We start from the raw sequence: 20,132 nt of genomic DNA on the forward strand, positions 1-20,132 counted from the left end.
CATACATATGCGTGCGATGAGGGCCGTTCTTTCCTCCCATGACCTTACGGTAACATCTCATCTTCCTCCAAGCCAACCGCTCGCTCACGTCTACCTAATCGTCGCTCCGGTCGGACCTTTCTCCGCTCCGTGCTTGCGCAAACATAAGAGCTTCCCTCATCCCTTACCCTTTCCCTTTCTCCACACATTACCAACAGCGCATCGAACAGATCCTACAGACGGCCTATGCATTTTCCCTATTGCTGGTCGGCTCTGTACCCCTTTGATTTATTCGAAGGGTCAAACGCGCGAGAACAATCACCGTGGTCATCTACCCAGTCGCGAGACTTGGGTGGAGGCGCACACCGAGCACTTGCTTCAGAACTGCCTGATTTATTGAGCGAGATTCTTCTCCTGGCAGACTAAATGTAGGGGTACACTTTTTGTAACACGTGATTACTGTGAGATTTGGTAATTGGGTATTATATATCTAGCTATCTTTATTTACAGTTCAAGCTGTTCTTTGGCTTTGCCTTGTCGCTCCTTTTGGCGTACTTCGGTGGCTTTGAGGATGAGACGGCGGTAGTCGAGCACGGCTTGTTCGAGCTCCTTGCGCTTGAGCGCTTCGTGGTCGGAATGCGCGACGAAGATGGAGCCGGGGCCGTAGAGGTAGCGCTTGTGGTCGCCGGACAGGTTGGGCACGTCGGTTCCGTAGTTGACGGTCATAGTCTCGAAGCCTTCGATGTCGCAGTCAATGTCTACAACGCCATAGCCCTCGCTCGACCACTCTACGTTTAGATCACCACCTTCCTTTTGTGCAAATGCCTTGACTTCCTGGAGCGCATTGATGATTTGTCCGCGTACAAGGTCGGGTGTGCCGGCTGCGAGGCGCGTAGCGATATTCGCAGTCGCAGTCTCAGCAACGACGTTGGCCGCGACACCGCCTTGGACGCGTCCAAAGTTCATCGTGGTGTTGCCGTACTTTGTGCTCCAGGGCAGGTGCTCCCTTAGCTTGAGCAGCTCGCCCAGCGCCGAGACCATGATATCATTCGCGCTCACGCCCAGCCATGGGTATCCCGAATGCGCCGCCTTGCCCGTCGCCTGGAGCGAGAAGCCCAGCATGCCCTTGTGTCCGCAGACCAACTTCCTCTCTGTAGGCTCGCCGAATATAATAATCTCATGCGAGGAAGGGCGATCAGACCAGTCGCTGAATGCGCGCATGCCGTCGCCGCCCGTTTCTTCGCCCACCACAAACAAGAGCGATATGTCGTCCTGCATATGCTCCCTGATGGCTTCTGCAGCGATTATCATGGGTGCCACGCTGCCTTTTGCATCCACACTCCCCCGGCCTCCAATCATATCCGTAGTCTCATTGTAGTAGTATGGCCAATACGGTGGTACTACATCGATGTGTGAAGATAACAGAATCGTAGTCTCGCGCGTGCTGCCGTATGCGAGAAGGTTGTACCTGTCCTTTGACACCTCTTGCTTCTCTACAGTCCAATTATGCGCGCGCAAGTATCTTGTAAGCCAAGCTCCTACTTTGCCTTCGTTTTCGGTTATCGATTCGATCTCTACGAGATTGCGGTGGAGCTCGAGGAGGTTCTTGGAGGTGGATGGGTCGAGAACGGTGGGTTCGAGAGATGATTGGGCTGGCGTGATGGAAGCAAGGGTGCTGAGAGCCAGAGGAACGAGAGAGAGCGCTTTGAGAACCATGGTGTGGGTGGTTCGCTGTTGCGATTGGAGGTTGGTTGGAGCTTAGGAATGAGAGACGATAGCTCGGCGCAACAGAGCTTCGTTAGTTAACTTAGCTGCAGCCGATGACGATTATGAGCCTTAGTGTCCGCTCTCTTTGCACATGCATGTTACCTCATACGCACGAATCCCATTCGAGTGGTTAATTAACAGGTTCCATACTTTTTCATCCCTCACTTCCAATTGGTTTTTAAGAACAAACATTTCGCTGCAGCGATGAGCCCCCCACCTTGAGTTTGTACCTCGCTGTCTTGCGCGAGTATATTTTACTTCTGACAGAGCAATATCGCCGAAGTCGGTTCTACAGTTTGAAATAGTGAACGATGGACTGGTTAACTTCAACAAATTCCTGTAAGCGGGCTATTGTACCAGGGAGGATAGTGAAGCCCCGGTTCCTAAGTATGACTTTAGAACATCCGTTACGTTAGCAGAAAAAGGACTGGTCTTATTGATAGCCTGCAACTGTTCAATTGATTATTCGTTTGCTAGATAGAATAGCCAGGGAAGTTGAGCACTAGTGACGGATTTGGAAGGAACGGAAGGGGCAAACACGGATTCATCTTAAGACCTCCACTATATGCATTCTTGTCCTCTTTTGTGTATGTTACACGGTAGCGTGCTAAGCTACGTAAGGTCACTAACGCATAAAATCTATGTAGTGAATAGGAATGCGAAGCGGCAATCCTGCAGAATATACAACAGTCTAACTATTTAGCACAACTGTTGGAAGGCCTTGTACGATCGTACGGTGAATAACAGTAGCTAAGGTAATCTTGTGTATTGGTATTCTGGTGTATGATGATTCTACGAATGTGGGGGCTACGAAGGTATACATAACGTTGGGTCCGAGTTGGGCCGAAGTAGGATCGAGGCGGTACATTGGGCCTTATTAGGCGACACACCGTGTGTATGCCGACAACAACTGTAATTTACTAAGAGGGTATCGAATAACTCAAAGAACAAACGAAATACGGAACTAGCGGTCTGAAGCTATGGTATAAGATTTTGCACAACTGGAACTTAGAAGTGAGGTAAACTTGGACACAGATAATAATAACAATAGAGTAGGAAAGTAAAAGATTGTTTTGGGTATTTTTTACCTTTGGAGAATAGACACAAGAATTCAATTCTAATAGTTAAGACTTGTTGTAGTATCTCTTCTAAAGTGTTACGTAATGCTTTCTACTAAGATAATTATAAAGAATTTTCTAAGTGATTAATATCAAGATAGACGGTTGCTATTTAGAGCTACAGATTCGCTAATAAACTCCTATAATCTCCCTTTTGCCTGCATGTATGTCGGACCTAGCCTTCGCATTTTATCCCTTGCTCCTCTCGAACGTGGAAAGTTTGTGCGCTAATCATACCTAGGTACCTGAGTACCGATTTCTGTTTCTCTCATCATCTCCCATCGTCCTTATCGATCGGGAAGCGTGGAATCTGAAGTATACCTAGATACGCCCGGAAAAGCTGTGCTAAGATCCGGGACTGACCAGAAGGATCGGATGCAAGGCAGTCATCTCAGGTAAGAGTCAGGCTGCAATACCTGCCGTATATACCTAGATGTTCTGCTTCACACACGACAGGAAGGCATTGTGGGACTGCTGCATTCTTCTAGCAGACAGGGATTCTCCACTATCCCGGACGCGTTCCCTTCCTAGGCAGTACGGCCTCGTCCTTCATCACCCTGACGTGATTAAACTTCAAGCCCATCTCTCAAAGCTTCTACAACGCAGAGAGAACCGTTCTAGTGGAACGTGGTCACCACCTCCTATATGCTGTTGAGAGCGACCGACAGTGCTGAGCGCCCGTTGACCGAGCACGCCATTTACCCACCAAATGAAGATCTATGAACAATCCTTAGAGTAAGCATTCCTAAGCTTCGTGATATGCCATCTTACCTAGCCCCTCAACTTATCTAAAAGATACCCGCGGACGCATTTGGTGACACTATCTTCCTGCAGGCTAGCCCACATGAAGGTTGGGGGTACACAACCTGAAAGATGTGAAAACCCCAATAGAGTTCAACGAGCGCGATTCTCGCAAAATACATCAAGATACATAGCTAGTACCGAAAGCCTCGCAGTATAAAAGATCTGAGTTCCGTACATCGATGGAAAGCATCCAAGGAGGGCTATACAATCCATGGCGAGATGCAAAACAACCACAATGGCGGCCCTGCGAAGGAACTCTACTGCCTGGTAACGAGCCATACGATGAACACATGTACGTCTGTCTGGAGCTTGTTTACTTTGTGGAAGAACAACGCGACTCGAATGGCTCCAACGACGATTGGGGGGGTGAACATCTTGACGGCGACCCGATTCCAGTGTGTACATTCGCCAGGAAGAGGCACACATACGTATGGCAATGTGTAAGTAAACTGGGTCAGACAAATACTCGCATAGCTAACTGTGTCGGTGTTAGGATAGATGTGGGTACACATCATTGCCGTACACGACCCCTTCATGCCCTTCGTGTGGCCACGGACGCTGTGGGACTTGCCCCATCACCAAAGTCCAGCTGAGGGCACACACAATACAGGAGTGGTTGGTCTCGGATCGCGAGTCGTATATACCTGGTTGAGACACAGGTGTTCTCTCTTAGGTGGTCGCTGCACCCCTTCAAGTGGACCGAACAAAGGATGAGGCCCTTATGATAACGATGACATGTACATGTCTGTGAACATGGCGATACACTAGGATAATCACTTAGAGGATCTTCGGGGTGGACTTGGTTTCCTGGATGAGTAGTGCGTGCTCGCTCAAATTCGTCGTGTCGTTGTAAGCAACGGCTTTCGATGCTGGTTTTTCTTTACACATTTTCTTTGCTCCTCTTCTCAGCTAATCAGGTATTTTTTGTGCGAGGAGTGTGGAGGTGCGCACGTCCTGAAGCGAACACTGGATATTCGCACGGTTACAATAGTCTGTCCTAATATCAGCGTAGTCTTTCCTCTTGTGCGGGGGGCCGCATTGCTCTACCTACCAAGTAGATATAATATAGTAAGAACCTCTAATTCCTCCTACCAATCATGTCATAGGTTCTGTTGACTCATTGCTGATTTGTTCCAAGGTTGAATAGAACCCTGTAGGTCTAGGAAGCTGAGAGAGTGAAGTCGAAGAATATTAATAGAGCTATCATCAGATAGGACAAGTGTTTAATCATGGTATAATAAGAATTATATGAAGATGAAAGATAGTAAAAGATCGAGAAAGTCACGGTATTCACATCCTATCTTTTGTCTTATCGGCGTAAGGCGCCGAATGAGTATCAAACTGATTGGAGGGTAGGTAGTTTCAGGAAAGCAAGGGGGAGAGAGGGTATGCAGGCTGTTGCACAAGAAAAAGGGTGAAAAGTTTCACGATAAGGAAGGAGGATAGGTGCTACCAAGAGAAAGAGACAAGGTAAATAGTATAAAAAGGGGGGAAGGGTGCATAAGAGGTTAAAATTACACGGTTTAAGTAAAGGAAAGGACGGCGGGTATTCGAAGAGCAGCGAAAGAGGTCACGCTATCAAGCTGAGTCATCGAGGCTACGTGTGAACAAGCCATCTGGAAGTGTTACTTGAACACGGATCGGTACCAACTGATATGCTTATTGGCCTCTGCGACGATGCATTCTGATAGGATATGGAAGAACGTGGCTGCTCGAGACGCCTTGACAACAAACCTTGGAAACCAGGAAGATCCTTTTGTAGGCAAGTGGATCAGTATCGAAGATAACTGGAACCTTTTAGCCGGCCATACGAAGCAATTTACGGGTCTGATACGAAGATAGCAGATTTCATTAACAAACTTGTCCTATTTAGGCGCTGTTGTGATTGGGAAGTCGTGGATGGTTAGCGTTTGCATCCTCGGAGGAACCAACGGGTCCGACCAGTGGGTGGACTTCCATGCTCCGTTCTACTATCGCATTGCCACCGAACGAGTAATTACGGAGCAGGAGCGGCAGTATCAGGCTAACACTGGTTGTGCTATACAACAGCTACAGAGGACGAGTCCATCTCCGTCAGCCTAAAGTGGCTACAGTGAAACAGCCTTAGAAGTGCTCGGTACCCGGTAGCGACCTGCGGTGTGTATGGGTTACGACATACATACATCGTACACCATTTCAATGGCCGGAGTTGTACTATGTTACAAGTAACCAGATGCTTTGTGATATATTGGATCTCGATTTCTCCGCATATTTCGTGTGCAGTCTTGGCTACCCTTAAAGGGTATTCAGTTGGAATCCATCGAAGAATAGAATAGTAATGTGTACCCGCAGTTCCTCATCGAATATTATATCACACAAGCGTCCTGCTTTACACGCAAGAGCTTGTTCGGGCTATTCTGGAGCGGTTTCTGCAAAAGCTCGTTTTCCAGGGAATAACACGTACTACTGGGCTACCAACCTAGACCTTGAAATGAAGTTAGGAATCTCGGCGCAGTGCACCGCACAGCGTTACATTAGTCGGTGACGGTTGCATTAATGTAGCTCCAAGTTGCTGTACCAGGTGTTTTCCATCCTCATCTGCATTGTAACCTCGCGGTCGGGCTGCTGATGTTATTATCGCCGTCAGATAGGTCGAAGATGAGCCGAGGGCATCACACAGAGTATCACCGCTCACTGCAGGGGCTTGTTAGCGCATCATATATCATCTTGCCCAAAATACATAAGTATGGCCAGTTAGGATGTTAAAAGAGAGCGATATAATGCTCGTCGAACCATGCGTGGAAGGACTGCCTGAGAAGGTGCGCAATTTCGCAGAGCTTGAAACGAACAGGCTGAACAAGAGGAACAAAGTGCCAAAATACTTAGTTATTCTATACTGTCTAAAAAATTGAATTATGTTAGGATACATTCCAGTGTGAGTTATATACGGAACTAGCTGGGCCCTACTGGCGACCTAGGTAGGTTAGAGCGCGCCGGACCCATACCCGTAGACGCTTGGGCCATCCCAAAAAGTTGGGTTTCCGTCTCCATGCTCCAGCAACCTGTCTGCGACAATCACCATAACACGATACACGCAGCCTATAACGACGCAAGAAACTGAAAATTTTCTACCTTCGATCAGAAGTAATTCCAAGTTTGCGTCCAGAGCCATAACATTTCCAATCCGGCGCAAAGACTGGAAATCTCCAAACTTCCGCAAAGATGGGTGTGCAGAAGAGGACTCGTAAATTTGCCGTCACCAAAAAAATCATAGGTATGTTCAGTCTCAGCTTGCGATTTCTAGTGCTAAAACTCTGTAGGTCAACGCGATGCCCGATTGTATGCGACAATGCGCCCCGCCACCCCTCCACTGCACATGCGCTGATAGCCTGCTCTAGAAAGAAGAACCAAATGGCCGGCGAAGTAGAAGCGAAGAAGAAAGAAGAGGAGAGCAAAGCAAAGCGTGAGATGTATGTAGTGAAAACTGCGCCAACATAACCACCCTCCCATACCGCATCGCACAGCTGACATATCCTCGCAGTCCGCAAGTCTCCTCCGCCCTCTTCTTCCAAGCCAACACCGCTCTCGGCCCCCCCTACTCCGTCCTTGTAGACACAAATTTCCTCTCGCACACGGTCCACGGTAAACTCGAGCTCGACAAGGCCCTCATGGATCTCCTCTACGCGAAAGCCACGCCCATCATAACCTCGTGTGTCATGGCTGAGTTGGAGAAGCTTGGCCCAAAATACCGCATTGCGCTCAGAATCGCCCGTGACGAGAGATGGCAGCGCCTCAAGTGCGAGCACAAGGGCACGTATGCCGATGACTGCATCGTGGACAGAGTTCAGAAACATAGAATCTACCTGGTTGCGACGAACGATAGGGACCTTAAGAGGCGCATAAGGAAGATTCCAGGTGTGCCGATTGTTAGTGTGGCAAAGGGCAAGTACGTTATTGAGCGTTTGCCTGATGTGCCGGATAGTAGGTAGAGGAGAAAGGGAATGGTCAATCGGCTGGAAAAATGTATAGGTTATATTGCATAGCGAAAGGCGTTTAGGGTCATCGTTTGAGGCAGCATTGCCCGCTCATGTGGGATTATTAAAGACAAGTTCATGCGCAATAGACTTCGAGTTGGCGCATATACCTGTACATATCTTTTTCCTGTACATCGCAGGTTGCACTCGAGTTTCGTCATATCAATCGCCAACTGGACTACGCCTCATCTCCACAGCTGTATACCCCTCCCGTTCCGATATGAGCAAACGAGACAAAATCGCAACTACCGAACAAGCCTGAACAGCATATACATGTCCTTCCCAATCATCTCCCTCCGCAATCTTCTCGTTGACCAAGTTATGCTGCTAGCTTCACGTAGTGTACCAAGACTCGCAGTGCGACAAACGTCATCTCACATGTACTATGCAACGCCGCCAACCACCTCGATTTTAACACAACACTTTGTCACCAACTCTCTCTTTCTTAAGAATACAAGCACAAACTATGAATGCGACTCAGTTCATCAACCTTTCATTAAGGAATATAATTTGTCACAAACTCAAACGAGCCATGTATGCAAGCTCGCGAGAACGACGATCAAAGCGCAACCCCAACCCAGCCTTGCCTCCTCATTATCAAGTAACAGAAAGGTATAGTAAACCGAAGCGCCTTGCTAACACCCAATGCTCCCACTCGGCCAAAGAAAATGTACAAAGAAATAAAAAGATACAGGTGAGAAGAAAGGGGGTGGTGAAGCGGCTGCGCGGTAAGTATAACAAGTCATCTGTGTGTCGGTCGGCACCCCCCAATGGATCCCGATGTCTGTGTTGCACCACAGCAACTGCGAAAAGCGAAAGCGAGGAAAAAATAATAAGAAGAAAAGGTGATTCGTACCAGCGCGAGCTTTTCAACGGAACACAGACTGCACAAAAAGCGCTCCACAACAAAAACAAGCGCGACGCTGGTGCGTTTGAAGGAAGCATAAACAAAAGCCCATCCTTCTCTTTTCACAATGATCACCCATTCTTTTCTTGGTTCAGGCACATTCTTCCTCGCTGTCCTTTCATGTCAGATTGCGAGTTTGGTTCCACAAGAGGGGCGTCGCAGATACAGCTCGCGCATGCTCCATCCCCGCTAAATACGCGCAGCGATTCACCCTCGACCGACTCCCCGTGCCGATCGCGCTCACGGCGCGCTGCTTCGCAGGCTGCTGTTCGAGATCCAATTAGAATCTATCCCTCGATCCACTGCCGTGGTTTTCGAAGAGATCTTCGAGATACCCGCTCGGCGTGCGGCCACCTGGAACATTTGAACCACCGGGCACGTTGAGGGACAACTGGCTTGCGCTTTCATGAGCGTTGCCGTACATGCTTCTTGTGTTGCCTGGTTGACCGAGGGTTGCAACGCTATTGCGGTTGTACATGGGGAGGCCATCTCGCGATGGTGGTGCGCGGCTGTATCCTCCCCGGGAAGGTGGCAGTGATGGTGACTCTGGTGGTGAAATGGCAGATCTTGTGCTGAACCGGTTTCCCGGCGTGTTCAGTGAAAGCGCAGAAAGATTATTGGGATTTTGTCCACCAACGTGCATCTGGGGTGATCCTGCAGCGGGTGCTGAGTTGCCAGAGGCATAGTATCCCGCGGGGAGGTAGGTGGATGATCGGTTTGCCATGGATTCTCGCACACCTGTGGCGCCACCAGCAGTGGGTGAGAAGAACAGAGAGGACTGAGATCGCTGTGCAGGAGCGCCAGCGAAAGTCTTCGAAGACTTTCCAATTGGGGCAGCATTCAAGTGGTCGAGAGACATGGTCGAGTTCGCTCCAACCACATTGTACATGCCCCGCTTCTTGCCAGGCACTGTTGACATGGACTTTATATCGGCCATATTCTGAGCAATTGCCGCACGCTTCACGGAGCGATGCAGCGACCAAGCAACGAGACTGCGCCATACAAGTACTGCCGCACCGAAAAATGCGAGAATGGCGCCTACACAGATAAAGACGGTGCCGTCTGGGAGATTGGACTTTTGCATGAAAGGCGCAGCGGCTGTGTCCGGAACTTTGATTTCGGGAATGCCTACACCAGCGAGTGTTGGCGCTCCTACGAGGTTGAAAACACTGGTGGTTGCTGCTTGATTGGCTGTGGATGTGGATGTGACGGCTTGTGATGTTGCTGCTTGACTACTCTCGGGCGCAGAAGAGGCTGCTGTAGTCTTTGCTGTGGCGCCATCCGGCTGTGAGACTGTGGCCAGGTTGGGGACGCCTTGGAGTTGCCCAAGTGCGGTAGGGACAACTGCGAGCAGTAAGCCCACGAGGCCTACTGAGGAGCGCATCTCCAACGATGGTGAGATGGTATGTGCGGAGGGACGGATCGGCTTCGAGAAGGGTTTGAACGGGTGAAGGACACCCTGTGAGCCGAGGCTAGTGATCTAACAGCCGTGTTTCAGGGATCGACGCGTGAATGAGACTCTGGAGGGGAAGATGAGGTCGTAGGTGGTATCGATAGGACAGAAAAGCGCCGAAAACGAGCGACAGGTAGGGCGACGAGGAGATGACTGTGTGCAACAGGTGGTCGTGGTGGAGCGGAAGACGGGGAAAGGGTGACAGGGGCGGAGTCGAGAGACCCGCAGGGCAAGGCGCAATCTGAGCGCCCTGTTCGCCTGTCGTTTGTGCAGACTAGCGACGGGAATGCAGAAGGATAGAAATGAGACGCGTTGTGGTTTCGCCGAGTGATTGAATGGGAAACTTTTCGAGTCGCGGACGAAAACAATGGTTGCACCTTGTTGACGTCTGCGGGCTCAGGCACGCTGACTGCAGAAAACCATGGTATGCAGGGCAAGGCTGACAGATCGCACCAGTTACGCACTTCAGGAACGTTGCTGCTATTTCGGGACATCACATGCAGGGCTCAGCAGGGCTTAGCGCAGCTTCTCGACCGGTCCCGTCACGTGACCATGGTAGCTTGATCATCCGTCATGGCATTTTTCTTACTAGTTAAACTTCCCAATAGACAAAATGCATTGGCAGCCTAGTGTTAGTGAAAGCCCCAACCTGAGCACGTGTATTGAATACCACGGTCCACCTGTACCATTCAACACATTGGAACCATATGCTTTGATAAAGAATGAGATATTAATTACCATCGCAGCGATGCTTATCCATCTCCTAACTAGGTATCATGCAAGAAGCCTATATTCAACCAAAATCCCCAACCAATCCCTGTCATATCCAATGACACCCTAAAAACACTAGCCCCAGCTTCAGCCTTGTAAAGAATTGAACAATCCGCCTGTTGATCGTCTATCGCCTAAAGCTCGCACTTAACCCTGAGAATGCATCCGGCGATTGTCGTCCCCCCATCAGTCCTGAAAAGTCCACACTCTCATTACTAACGTGCCTCACACCTGGCGTCTGAGCAGCCGACAACGGCTGACCTTGTGGAGCGCCAGAAAGGTTCGCAAACGGGTTCGACCGACCAGGTGCTTGTGCAGGAGGCATCGATGTCGCTGGCGCAGCCTGTTGCTGTTCCGGTTGCTGAGGGGCCATCTGGGGTTGACTGTACAGTGAGAGAATGGCCGCGTTCTTCTCGAATGGGTTAGAGCTCTGTTGTTGATATAGCTGTTGCTGGTTCTGGAAGTTTTGTTGCTGGGTTTGATAGTTTTGCTGTGGTTCCTGAGGCTGATAGCTTTGCTGGGTTTGCTGAGTTTGCCATGGGTTCGCTGGCTGGGTAGTCTGGGCTTGGCTATATTGCTGTGGCTGTTGTTGTGACCAAGGGTTGGGCGCTTGCTGCTGCTGTTGCTGTGGGGCGGCTATCTGTTGTTGAGGCGGCTGTTGAGGCTGAGGCTGCTGCTGCTGGAGAGGTGGTTGCCCGAACGGATTTGAGCTTCCTACATTGGCGGGTGGAAATACCTGACTTCGCGACGATCTCAGGAAGGGGTTGCCTGGACTAGAAGGACTGGACATGGTCTGGTATTGTGGCTGAGGTTGTGCGAAAAAGGCGCTGTACTGTTCAGGTATTTGCGGCATAGGAGGTGGCGTAAAGGATTGGTGGTAGGGGTTTGCCTGTGCATATGAGGAGGGTTGCGTTTGTCCATAGCCTCCAGTGCGGTTGGGAAACAAAGGCTGTTGAGGCTGTGGGTTCGAGAGTTGCATGCCCTGAAAAGACTGTTCGAGATTGTGTTGTTGCTGGTCCCAAGGGTTCTGTTGATAGATGGCCCCTTGCTGCTGCTGCTGTTGCTGCTGAGCGACTTGTTGCTGAGTATATCCCTGGGGAGCTTGCTGTAGAAATGGGTTATAGGAATTCGAAGAATAGGATTGTTGGGCTTGTTGCTGATCGAACTGTGCTTGTTGCTGCTGTCGCGCGTCCAGTGCATCAAAGGGATTCGTAGACGAAGCACCCGCTGTCGTACTTGCCTGGTCAAAAGAAAGGCCATTGGCCGCGGGCTTTGTAGGCGGAGTGGGTGTGCTCCCTCTTGACTTGGCTGCGCTTTGCTCCCCTAAGCGGATCAGGGCCTCCACTGCTCGGTCGAGATTCCCATTGAGACCCTTGAGCACCGTGGAGTTGCGCTTCTCGTCCGGAAATCCCATATCGCGCAGCGTTGCTAGTTTTGAATCCATGCCATCACCCGAGGTATACACGTTTGAGCCAAACACCCTAGAGGGCTTGTTCACCCGCGGAGGTGAGTGTTGTCCAAAGTCTCCTAGACCCGGCGATATTGGAGGTGTAATGTCTCGCGATGAGGTCGCTGCCTTGCGTAGCCCAAATCCAAAGCGACCCGTGGGTTTCGGTGGTAACGGCGGTGGCCGGTCTTCCGAGCTCGTGCTACCCGTGTTCTGTCGCGTGCCCGGTCGCGAATCGTTCAGGTATATTCTTTGCTCGTACTTTGCGCGTATATATCTCTCCATGGCACTGTCTACCTCGTCGATATCGATGGGTATTTGCGGCTTGACGTTGCGCGGGTTGTACGTCTTGTTGGACTCGACATTCCCAATCCGCTTCATGTTCTAAACAGCCATCAGCACCCGTATGTGAATGGTTGCGTCGCGGTCTCTCTTACATCCACTTGCGCGTTATCCCACTTGTCCATGCTCAGGGACTTGACCTTGGAGATGTGCGTTCCCAGTTTACGATGTATGGCTGCGCATCGCATGCACAGGAAGATGCCTAACTATACCACATGTCAGCCTCGGCTTCTCGGTCGACGGATTCGATAGATGCAGTGACGTTCGTTCTATCGGAAATGTGGAGAGACTTACACTCCAGCTTGCCCATCCTGTGTGGCCTTGTTAGCAATGTGTCCGAGGCATGCGCCGACAGTACTTACCTGGGTTTCGCGCACCGCAGTCTGCACAGGTTCCATTCCCCGGGACCGTCTTGATCAGGTCTTGCAAGGTACGCTCATTACGCGCCTGCTGGCGTTTGTTCAGGGCCGACGCCATGTCGTCTTGAAGGAGGAAGCGGTTCGGGCGGAGTTTGGAGATCAGGGAGCGGCAGAACGTGCACGAAGGTGATACGCGGGGAGGAAAGGGGGCTCGCAGACGGCAGGTGAAGTATATCTATGTAAGATTACTGTAGTATGAATGATTCCATGGCAAAACTAGATATGAGCATAGAAAGGAGACCTCCAGCTTGGGAGCGTCGTTAGTTCACACGCGATGACGAGTAATGCATCCGTTCCACACATGGCATCCCGTATAGCTCCAGAACCCTGTGTTTCGGTCTATATACAGCAACATGCCCCTGTCTGAGCCTACTAACCGTCTACTCGAGACGACATCATCATACAGCACTATATAGCCAGGTGAGCAGCAAAGCTATCGATTTTACGACTACACCGGGTGCAGGCGTGGCAGCGTGCAAAGGACCGAGAACAGACCCGGGCGCTGACCAGCGTTGCCCAAGGCTGGAGAACATTGCCGGACCCAGCGGCCATAACAACGTCGTCTCTGGAGCCTTCTCCCCTGCATTGCCAGAATACTGTACAGCAGAAAACTCGCGCCTCGCTCTTAAAGCTGAAGCCATCACGAACATATTTGGGTCAAAAGGATGTTTGGTCACGCAGGTGGCTTGAAGCAACATAGAAATCGAAGCAAAAAGCCTAAAAGTGCCAGTATTACTCTAGTGACGCAAATATGACAACTATAGAGATGGTAGCTCAGTATAGCCGTTGATTAATCGTCCATTTGTTATGATTGTGTGTAAAGAAGAGAAAGCGTGCCCGAGCCGCTGCGAGAATTTCACTTGTCCACTGCCAAGGCCGCTGACAAAGAGAGGGGTCCGAGCGGCCGAATTTTCTACACCTCAAAATCGCGTCTCTCTCTCTTTTCCACCCGCCAACATCAGCCTCGACATCATACATTGCCCACGGCACGTGCTCCCACACGGAACGATCCATGTTCGTCGTTCCAGGAGTCGCTGCTGCTGCCATGTATGTCGTGTGTCTACCCCACCATTGCCTGCTCCCTGGTTCAGTTCTACATGGCCAGGAAGCAACAATTCTCTCGGTGGGAGATTAATATTGGTTTTTAGCAGAGCCGTGTCTTCTCCACCCTACCCATTGCCATCACGTTTAGATGTGTAGGACTATAATTGGACATACATCCACTCCCCAGATCGTATTCTGGTTTGGCAAAATGCTGTAGCCCTGCTCGGCTACAGAAGCATCACCGAAACCCCATCTGTGCAAGGACAGTGACTTGTGTGCGGAACAATCCGTAGGGCTTGGAGGCCATGTACCGTCTTCGTGGGAGAATCCAACAAGGATTGTTCTCACGAAACAGTTATACCAGTACGTCACTATTATCGACGTCCTAAATTCCATTTGCGATGCATCCTGTCCGCCATCCTTTGCAGTATTGGCCAAAATCTGCAATGCGGCGAGCTAGTAGCGCACTGAAATCAACGAGCTTGTCCTGCTTAATGGCATCGGCCGGGAATGCGACCGTGCCGAACGGATAGAGCACACAACGTTTACTCGCAAGTAGAGCGATTTTGGTGTTTGACAACAAAGCAGCAGTTGTACATGCCGCACTACCTAGTCATCATTGTATCCCCCACTCGGTCTCTATCCGGCAGACTCCGCAACAATCAATCGATTGACATGATTGATTCCTATATAGGTTAAAGAATTACTTCATTAGGCAGCCTTTAACCTAGATAGGAATCAATCATGCCGATCCGATTGATTGTTGCGGAGTCTGCTATCCGGGCGTGAGTTTGGCGGTCACATGTGATACCTAGGTACTGTTTGCGATGATATGAGACCCTGGCAATGCAGAATCGGTTCGGGAATAAAACTGTGTCGAGCAAGGGACGCAGGATATGCAAGCATATCGGTCTAAGATTGAGTTTCGCTTCCCCGACGTGGAAGGTCGATGGGAACAGAGTTGATGTGAGAACGACGGCGGCGGTCAAGGCGTGGCAAAGCCACATGTGGCTGATGCGATCTGACAAATGAGCGAGCGTCATAGTGATTTAGACCATCCCATTGGGCTTAGTGAGAGCTGTGCCGACCGCAATTCTGTGTACAGCGACTATATGTTACTCCACCTCTTTTTCAATCCTAGACATCGGCACCCTCCCTAATAGTACAAGGCTTTCGCTTCTCCATGTTCTGTTCTCACTTTCGCATTGCGCCTCTCCGGGACACAGGGCTAGGATTCTCATCAACATGCATGTGCATCGCGCAGCACGGCTAAAAGGATGACATGTTTGGTGCAATACCTATAGCATGCCTAATGTCGTGACCGCGTTCCTTATACCTAAAGTGACCACGGATCCGTCCGGGCTAAGAGCTAGCAGAAGGTGTAAAAGCTTCCGGAACACTTCATAGCTAGGTGAGCTCTAGGCTGAAGCATAGCCACATCCCCATTGACACTGAGTGAACGGCTGTGATTGGTACCATCTGACTTCCCACTATTAAACCAAAGTTTCAGCCCAACGATAAGGCTGCAATTATGTAGTCATCTCGGCTGTCCCGGTGCGGGTCTTGGTCTGGGTATTTTTGTACATCCGAAAACCTATAGATTATAGACTCTCGAGCTGATACATCGGGCTAGCCGAGCTGACACATCACGGTCGCTTTTTGGGTGCGTCTCATGAACATCGTAACCTTACTGGGTGTAGCAGGTGAGTACTACTGATGTCATCTCATGGTGTTCTTCTCATATTTCTAGTCAACCTCTCCCTAAATACCCACCTGGAACATGGTCATGATAGTTGCGACTCAGGAACCATCGCTCCAATGCCTCCAATTCCTTCAGCTTCTGAATAAGGCTCTGGCTACCTTGTATTTCCGATTTATACCTCATCCGGCACTTCTCCTTGCGGCAGATTGGTGGTTCCTTCAGCATCACATAATATTAGATCTATTTCCTTCGCAACACAATCCTACAATTACACCACAACATATCTGGACTCTGTTCATGCCTTGGGAAATCATTCGGTAGCAGATAGTGTTAACCTGGTCTCCACATCCAGTCTCCAGACAGCGACAGAACGCAGGTCCGAACGTCTTAAAATCCATTTCTTCCAATTTCAGTTGGTGGCAGATCATTTATCATATGTGGCATGGTACAGCCTAGAGTCAAGATTCGTTAAGCTCCGCTGGAACACATCGTCTCGAGAGTTACCTTATTCATCTACGACCTTCCATTGTATCACGGTCGACCGGAAATTTCGATTCGTTTAGACATATACAAGAAATGTCGCACAACCAGTGGTCTGGTGCACAATATCCGACATCTTCGAAAAGCGGGTCCTCTGATATGAGCAAAAGTCTTCCGGAGACAAGTTGGGACGACTGGTCTGATATCAAAGATCCTGTTGCACGGCGAAAGATACAAAATAGACTCGCTCAAAGAAGCAGACTTTCCAAAAAGCAAGTTGACTTGGATTACTTGCTTGACTTGCTTGGTTTAAACCAAGCAAGCAAGTCAAGTAAGAGCTGGGCAGCTAAGCAAGCAAGTCAAGTCAAGATACTTTGCTTGCTTGGCTTACTTGGTTTACTTGGTTGTTTTAGCGTTACTGTGATGAGGGTGCTAAAACTGCTGTACGGTAGATGTCGCGATGGTTTTGAAGTGTTGCAGTTGCCTCGGTTGAGTCCCAAACAGGCTAAGCGGCTATCAAATAACGTTAGCCTTAGTCTAGCGCATTGCTCCAATCTCGACGTACGCCTGTCTAGAAGCCTATCGCAATGCAGTATCCCCTATAGCAACGCGTTTTCCAGTGATTTATACTGCCCTGATACCCCCAATATGGCCAAACGTCGCCTACCACAAACTTCTGCTCGGAGCAAACGTACGAAAGTAGCCGCTGCCACCAACAACGTCGCCTCAACTCCTGAGGCTTCACCTGAGCCTGCATCTAAGCCTGCATCTAAGCCTAGACCTCAGCGTCGATCACCTCGCAAAACCCTAGCTGCCGCAAGCCAGGCTAACGCCTCGCCGCCAATACCTACCTTCGAGTTGCAGTTCTTAGAGTCGCAGGCGGAGGCTGAGATTGTCGCGCCCACCGAGGGCAGCCGAGCTGGCACGGTGGCTACAACTGAGGCTGGAGAGGGTGGTCAGGATGAGACAAACAGCGCACTAGTTGAGAACTTTGACGGCATTGACTGGGCACGTTTACCTGATTTTATCAAGCCATTGGCGCGTTCTAAGCGCCCAAAAAGTTGGATCTTTCAGTATGGCTACCGCGTTGTTGAGCGCCATGCTACATCTCGAATCTGGTTTGTGTGCAAGTACTGCCATGTACACAAAACTATCGACGCTGGCCGTGGTGGTTTGTTTAACATTACTCAGGCTACAACCTCAGCAGCCACCCATCTCAGCCAACCAAAGCCTGGCCACAACCTTACGAAAGATGGCCCAAAGTTAGCGCAGAGAGCTCGAGGCCAGCTGTCGTTGCGGCAAGCTTTTGACGCTGGTTTAGACGTACAACAAAACACTGCTAACGCGTTTGGAAACTTCGACGTAGAGGGCTTTCGAACAGCCACTGTCATGTGGCTTGTTAACCGAAACCACCCGCTCAGCGAACTTACGACGCCTGATTTTAGAGAGATGATGAGATTTGCCAACCCAGAGGCAGAGGCAGCGTTGTGGGTAAGTAATACCAGCGTTTCTACCTTTGTGATGAGGTTGTTCCGGTCTATACGACCGCAAGTTATCGACACCCTGTCAGGCTCAGTAAGCAAAATACACGTAAGCTTTGATGGCTGGACAACAAAGGGTGGTAAACGTGGCTTCTTTGGAGTAGTCGCTCACTTTGCCGACGCAGCTGGAATAATACGAGACTTACCAATCGATCTGCCTGAGCTCGCTGGCGCCCACACCGGTGAGGCTATTGCCAAAGCTATCTCGACGACGCTCTCAGCATACGGAATAACAAGCGACCGATTAGGCTATTTTGTACTCGACAACGCTACCAACAACGACACTGCGATCGCCGCGCTCGCGCGCGAGTACGAATTTGAGTCCGCTCACCGGCGCCTCCGCTGCAGTTGTCACACGCTTAACCTCATCGGCCAGGCTATTATATTTGGCACCAACAAAGACGCCTACGGCAACACTCAAGAGCAGTACAATACCGAGGAGCAGTATATGCGAGAGTGGCGGAAAGATGGCCCTATTGGAGTGCTAGTTGACGTCATCAACTATATCAAAACGCCGCAACAGTACGAGCTTTTTCGTGGCTACCAGCGCCTTGCCAACAACAACCTGCCTGCTGAAGGGCGTCTCAAAGTACTCGAGCCAGTCAAGCCTGTCGTCACTCGCTGGAACTCATACTATGCTGCTTTTGAGCGCGCTACCAAGCTTCAAGCCGCGTATAACTTGTACGCTGAGCATCATATCAATAGGGTTATCCTTGAAGATGCGCACGCTGCGCAGCGGAATAATAAGCGGCCCGACGCCCCAAACTGGATGAGATCAACTGGGCTCCGAGCTGCTGACTGGGCGGTGATTGCAGAGTACCAGGACTGCTTAGAGCCGCTCAAGTACGCCACAAAACGCCTCGAGGGACGCTCTAAGGATGGCAAATACGGCGCAATCTATGAGGTTATACCCGTTTTTGAGTACGTACTCAGCAAGCTTGAGGCCCGGGCGCGCCCGTTCGAGCACGTCGACTTCAACGCTCATGCCGAGGCTCCAGAGGATCACCTCAACGTCAACCTCCGCGCCGCGTGGAGCAAAGCCAACGACTACTACAACAAGCTCGACGACTCGCCCGCTTACTACGCCGCTGTTTGCCTACACCCGTACTACAAGAACTACTGCGATGTGGCGTGGGCAGACAAAGCTGATTGGCTTACTAGTGCCAACGCGTCGTTCCAACAGCTTTGGGCGGCATACAAACCTCAACGAGCACGCCAGCGGTATACAACTGCGCCGAGTAGCAACAACATAGACGAGGCAATTATTGCTATACTTAGCCGCAACAATGACCGAGAGGCTCCACTTGACGAGTTTGAGCGCTGGAAAACACAAGAGCCGCAGTGGACGCAGGAGCAGTACAACGCAGATGGAAATCCTGTCCAATACTGGATACAACTACTGCCGAAATACCCGCATTTAGCGCAGTTTGCAATCGATATCATGACTATCCCAGCATCAAGCAGCGACTGTGAGCGCCTCTTCAGTGAGCTTGGCGACCTTCTTGAACCTAAACGACGTGCTCTGGGCAGTGAGCTACTCGCAGCTCTTCAATTAGTAAGGTCATGGGTGCGAGCTGGTTATAAACCGTACAACTGTAGCGAGGCTAAGCTTTCAGATGAGCAGCTTGTAGGAGATTACAACATACTAGAGTGGAACACTGAGTTTTGGTAATTTGTATGTAGCTTAATCTCTTTGTAGTAGTCAAGTAATCCAAGTACTTGCAAGTAATACAAGCAAGTCAAGCAAGTAAAAAAATCACCCCAAGCAAGTCAAGTAAAGCCTATGTTTGAACCAAGCAAGTCAAGTTTAGAGCGGTGACTTGCTTTACTTGCTTGTTGGAAAGTCTGCAAAGAAGATTCCGTGAGTCATGCAATTGCGATTGGGGATGGTATTTTCTGACAGTTGCGCAGGTGACAAGATCAAAGAACAGAAAGAGGACGCTGAGAGAGAAGCAGAAAACCAAAAAAGAGCTGCAGGCTCATACGTATCACCGGAGCCAGAAAGTTTCAAGCCAGACCAGACACTCTCCGGATTACCGTGGGGTGGTATTTCAATGAGATACATTGTAGAGCAAGGGAGACGCAGAGACCAGATATATCGCCAGAGCTCATATCTAAACACTGGGTATGAAGGCCTATTCTACACCGGGACAGGTAGCAACAGGTGAGGACCCTGTGCGACTGCGGTCCCTTAAATCTGCTTGCATGTACTGACCCCATCTAGACCTGGACTTCATCTTTCCGACCGTTTCGCACGTAGTCCTTCGGTATGGGGTTATTTCCGTGGTCTTCCATACCACCATTCAGGGCGGGACCCGAGCTGAAGAAACATTTTCTCCGTTCGC

The 20,132-nt window shown here is 50.2% G+C and overlaps 7 protein-coding genes across 7 annotated transcripts; 3 read left to right on the forward strand and 4 right to left on the reverse strand.

Annotated features, from left to right (window-relative positions):
- Positions 1–483: 483 nt before the first annotated feature.
- On the reverse strand, positions 484–1,695 carry PtrM4_064690 (ArgE, Acetylornithine deacetylase-Succinyl-diaminopimelate desuccinylase and related deacylase; the record flags this gene model as incomplete). The annotated part of the gene is made up of 1 exon (XM_001933176.2): positions 484–1,695. One exon carries the CDS (start codon positions 1,693–1,695, stop codon positions 484–486), a length of 1,212 nt encoding a protein of 403 aa, XP_001933211.1.
- Positions 1,696–6,869: 5,174 nt separating this feature from the next.
- On the forward strand, positions 6,870–7,032 carry PtrM4_064700 (uncharacterized protein; the record flags this gene model as incomplete). The annotated part of the gene is made up of 2 exons (XM_001933177.2): positions 6,870–6,921; positions 6,968–7,032. The coding sequence occupies 2 exons, from the start codon at positions 6,870–6,872 to the stop codon at positions 7,030–7,032; spliced, it is 117 nt and encodes a 38-aa protein (XP_001933212.2).
- A 283-nt stretch (positions 7,033–7,315) lies between these two features.
- PtrM4_064710 (rRNA-processing protein FCF1 protein) lies at positions 7,316–7,636 on the forward strand (the record flags this gene model as incomplete). The annotated part of the gene is made up of 1 exon (XM_066105671.1): positions 7,316–7,636. One exon carries the CDS (start codon positions 7,316–7,318, stop codon positions 7,634–7,636), a length of 321 nt encoding a protein of 106 aa, XP_065964298.1.
- Positions 7,637–8,868: 1,232 nt separating this feature from the next.
- Positions 8,869–9,972, reverse strand: PtrM4_064720 (uncharacterized protein; the record flags this gene model as incomplete). Its single annotated transcript, XM_001933178.2, has 1 exon — positions 8,869–9,972. One exon carries the CDS (start codon positions 9,970–9,972, stop codon positions 8,869–8,871), a length of 1,104 nt encoding a protein of 367 aa, XP_001933213.2.
- A 967-nt stretch (positions 9,973–10,939) lies between these two features.
- On the reverse strand, positions 10,940–11,185 carry PtrM4_064730 (uncharacterized protein; the record flags this gene model as incomplete). Its single annotated transcript, XM_066105672.1, has 1 exon — positions 10,940–11,185. The coding sequence occupies one exon, from the start codon at positions 11,183–11,185 to the stop codon at positions 10,940–10,942; it is 246 nt and encodes an 81-aa protein (XP_065964299.1).
- Positions 11,186–12,654: 1,469 nt separating this feature from the next.
- On the reverse strand, positions 12,655–13,078 carry PtrM4_064740 (uncharacterized protein; the record flags this gene model as incomplete). Its single annotated transcript, XM_066105673.1, has 3 exons — positions 12,655–12,807; positions 12,896–12,912; positions 12,964–13,078. The coding sequence occupies 3 exons, from the start codon at positions 13,076–13,078 to the stop codon at positions 12,655–12,657; spliced, it is 285 nt and encodes a 94-aa protein (XP_065964300.1).
- Positions 13,079–16,894: 3,816 nt separating this feature from the next.
- On the forward strand, positions 16,895–19,459 carry PtrM4_064750 (uncharacterized protein; the record flags this gene model as incomplete). The annotated part of the gene is made up of 1 exon (XM_066105674.1): positions 16,895–19,459. The coding sequence occupies one exon, from the start codon at positions 16,895–16,897 to the stop codon at positions 19,457–19,459; it is 2,565 nt and encodes an 854-aa protein (XP_065964301.1).
- Positions 19,460–20,132: the final 673 nt, after the last annotated feature.

This window comes from Pyrenophora tritici-repentis, chromosome 2 (assembly GCF_003171515.1).
Source record: "Pyrenophora tritici-repentis strain M4 chromosome 2, whole genome shotgun sequence".
In the NCBI taxonomy this organism is placed as follows: Eukaryota; Fungi; Ascomycota; class Dothideomycetes; order Pleosporales; family Pleosporaceae; genus Pyrenophora; species Pyrenophora tritici-repentis.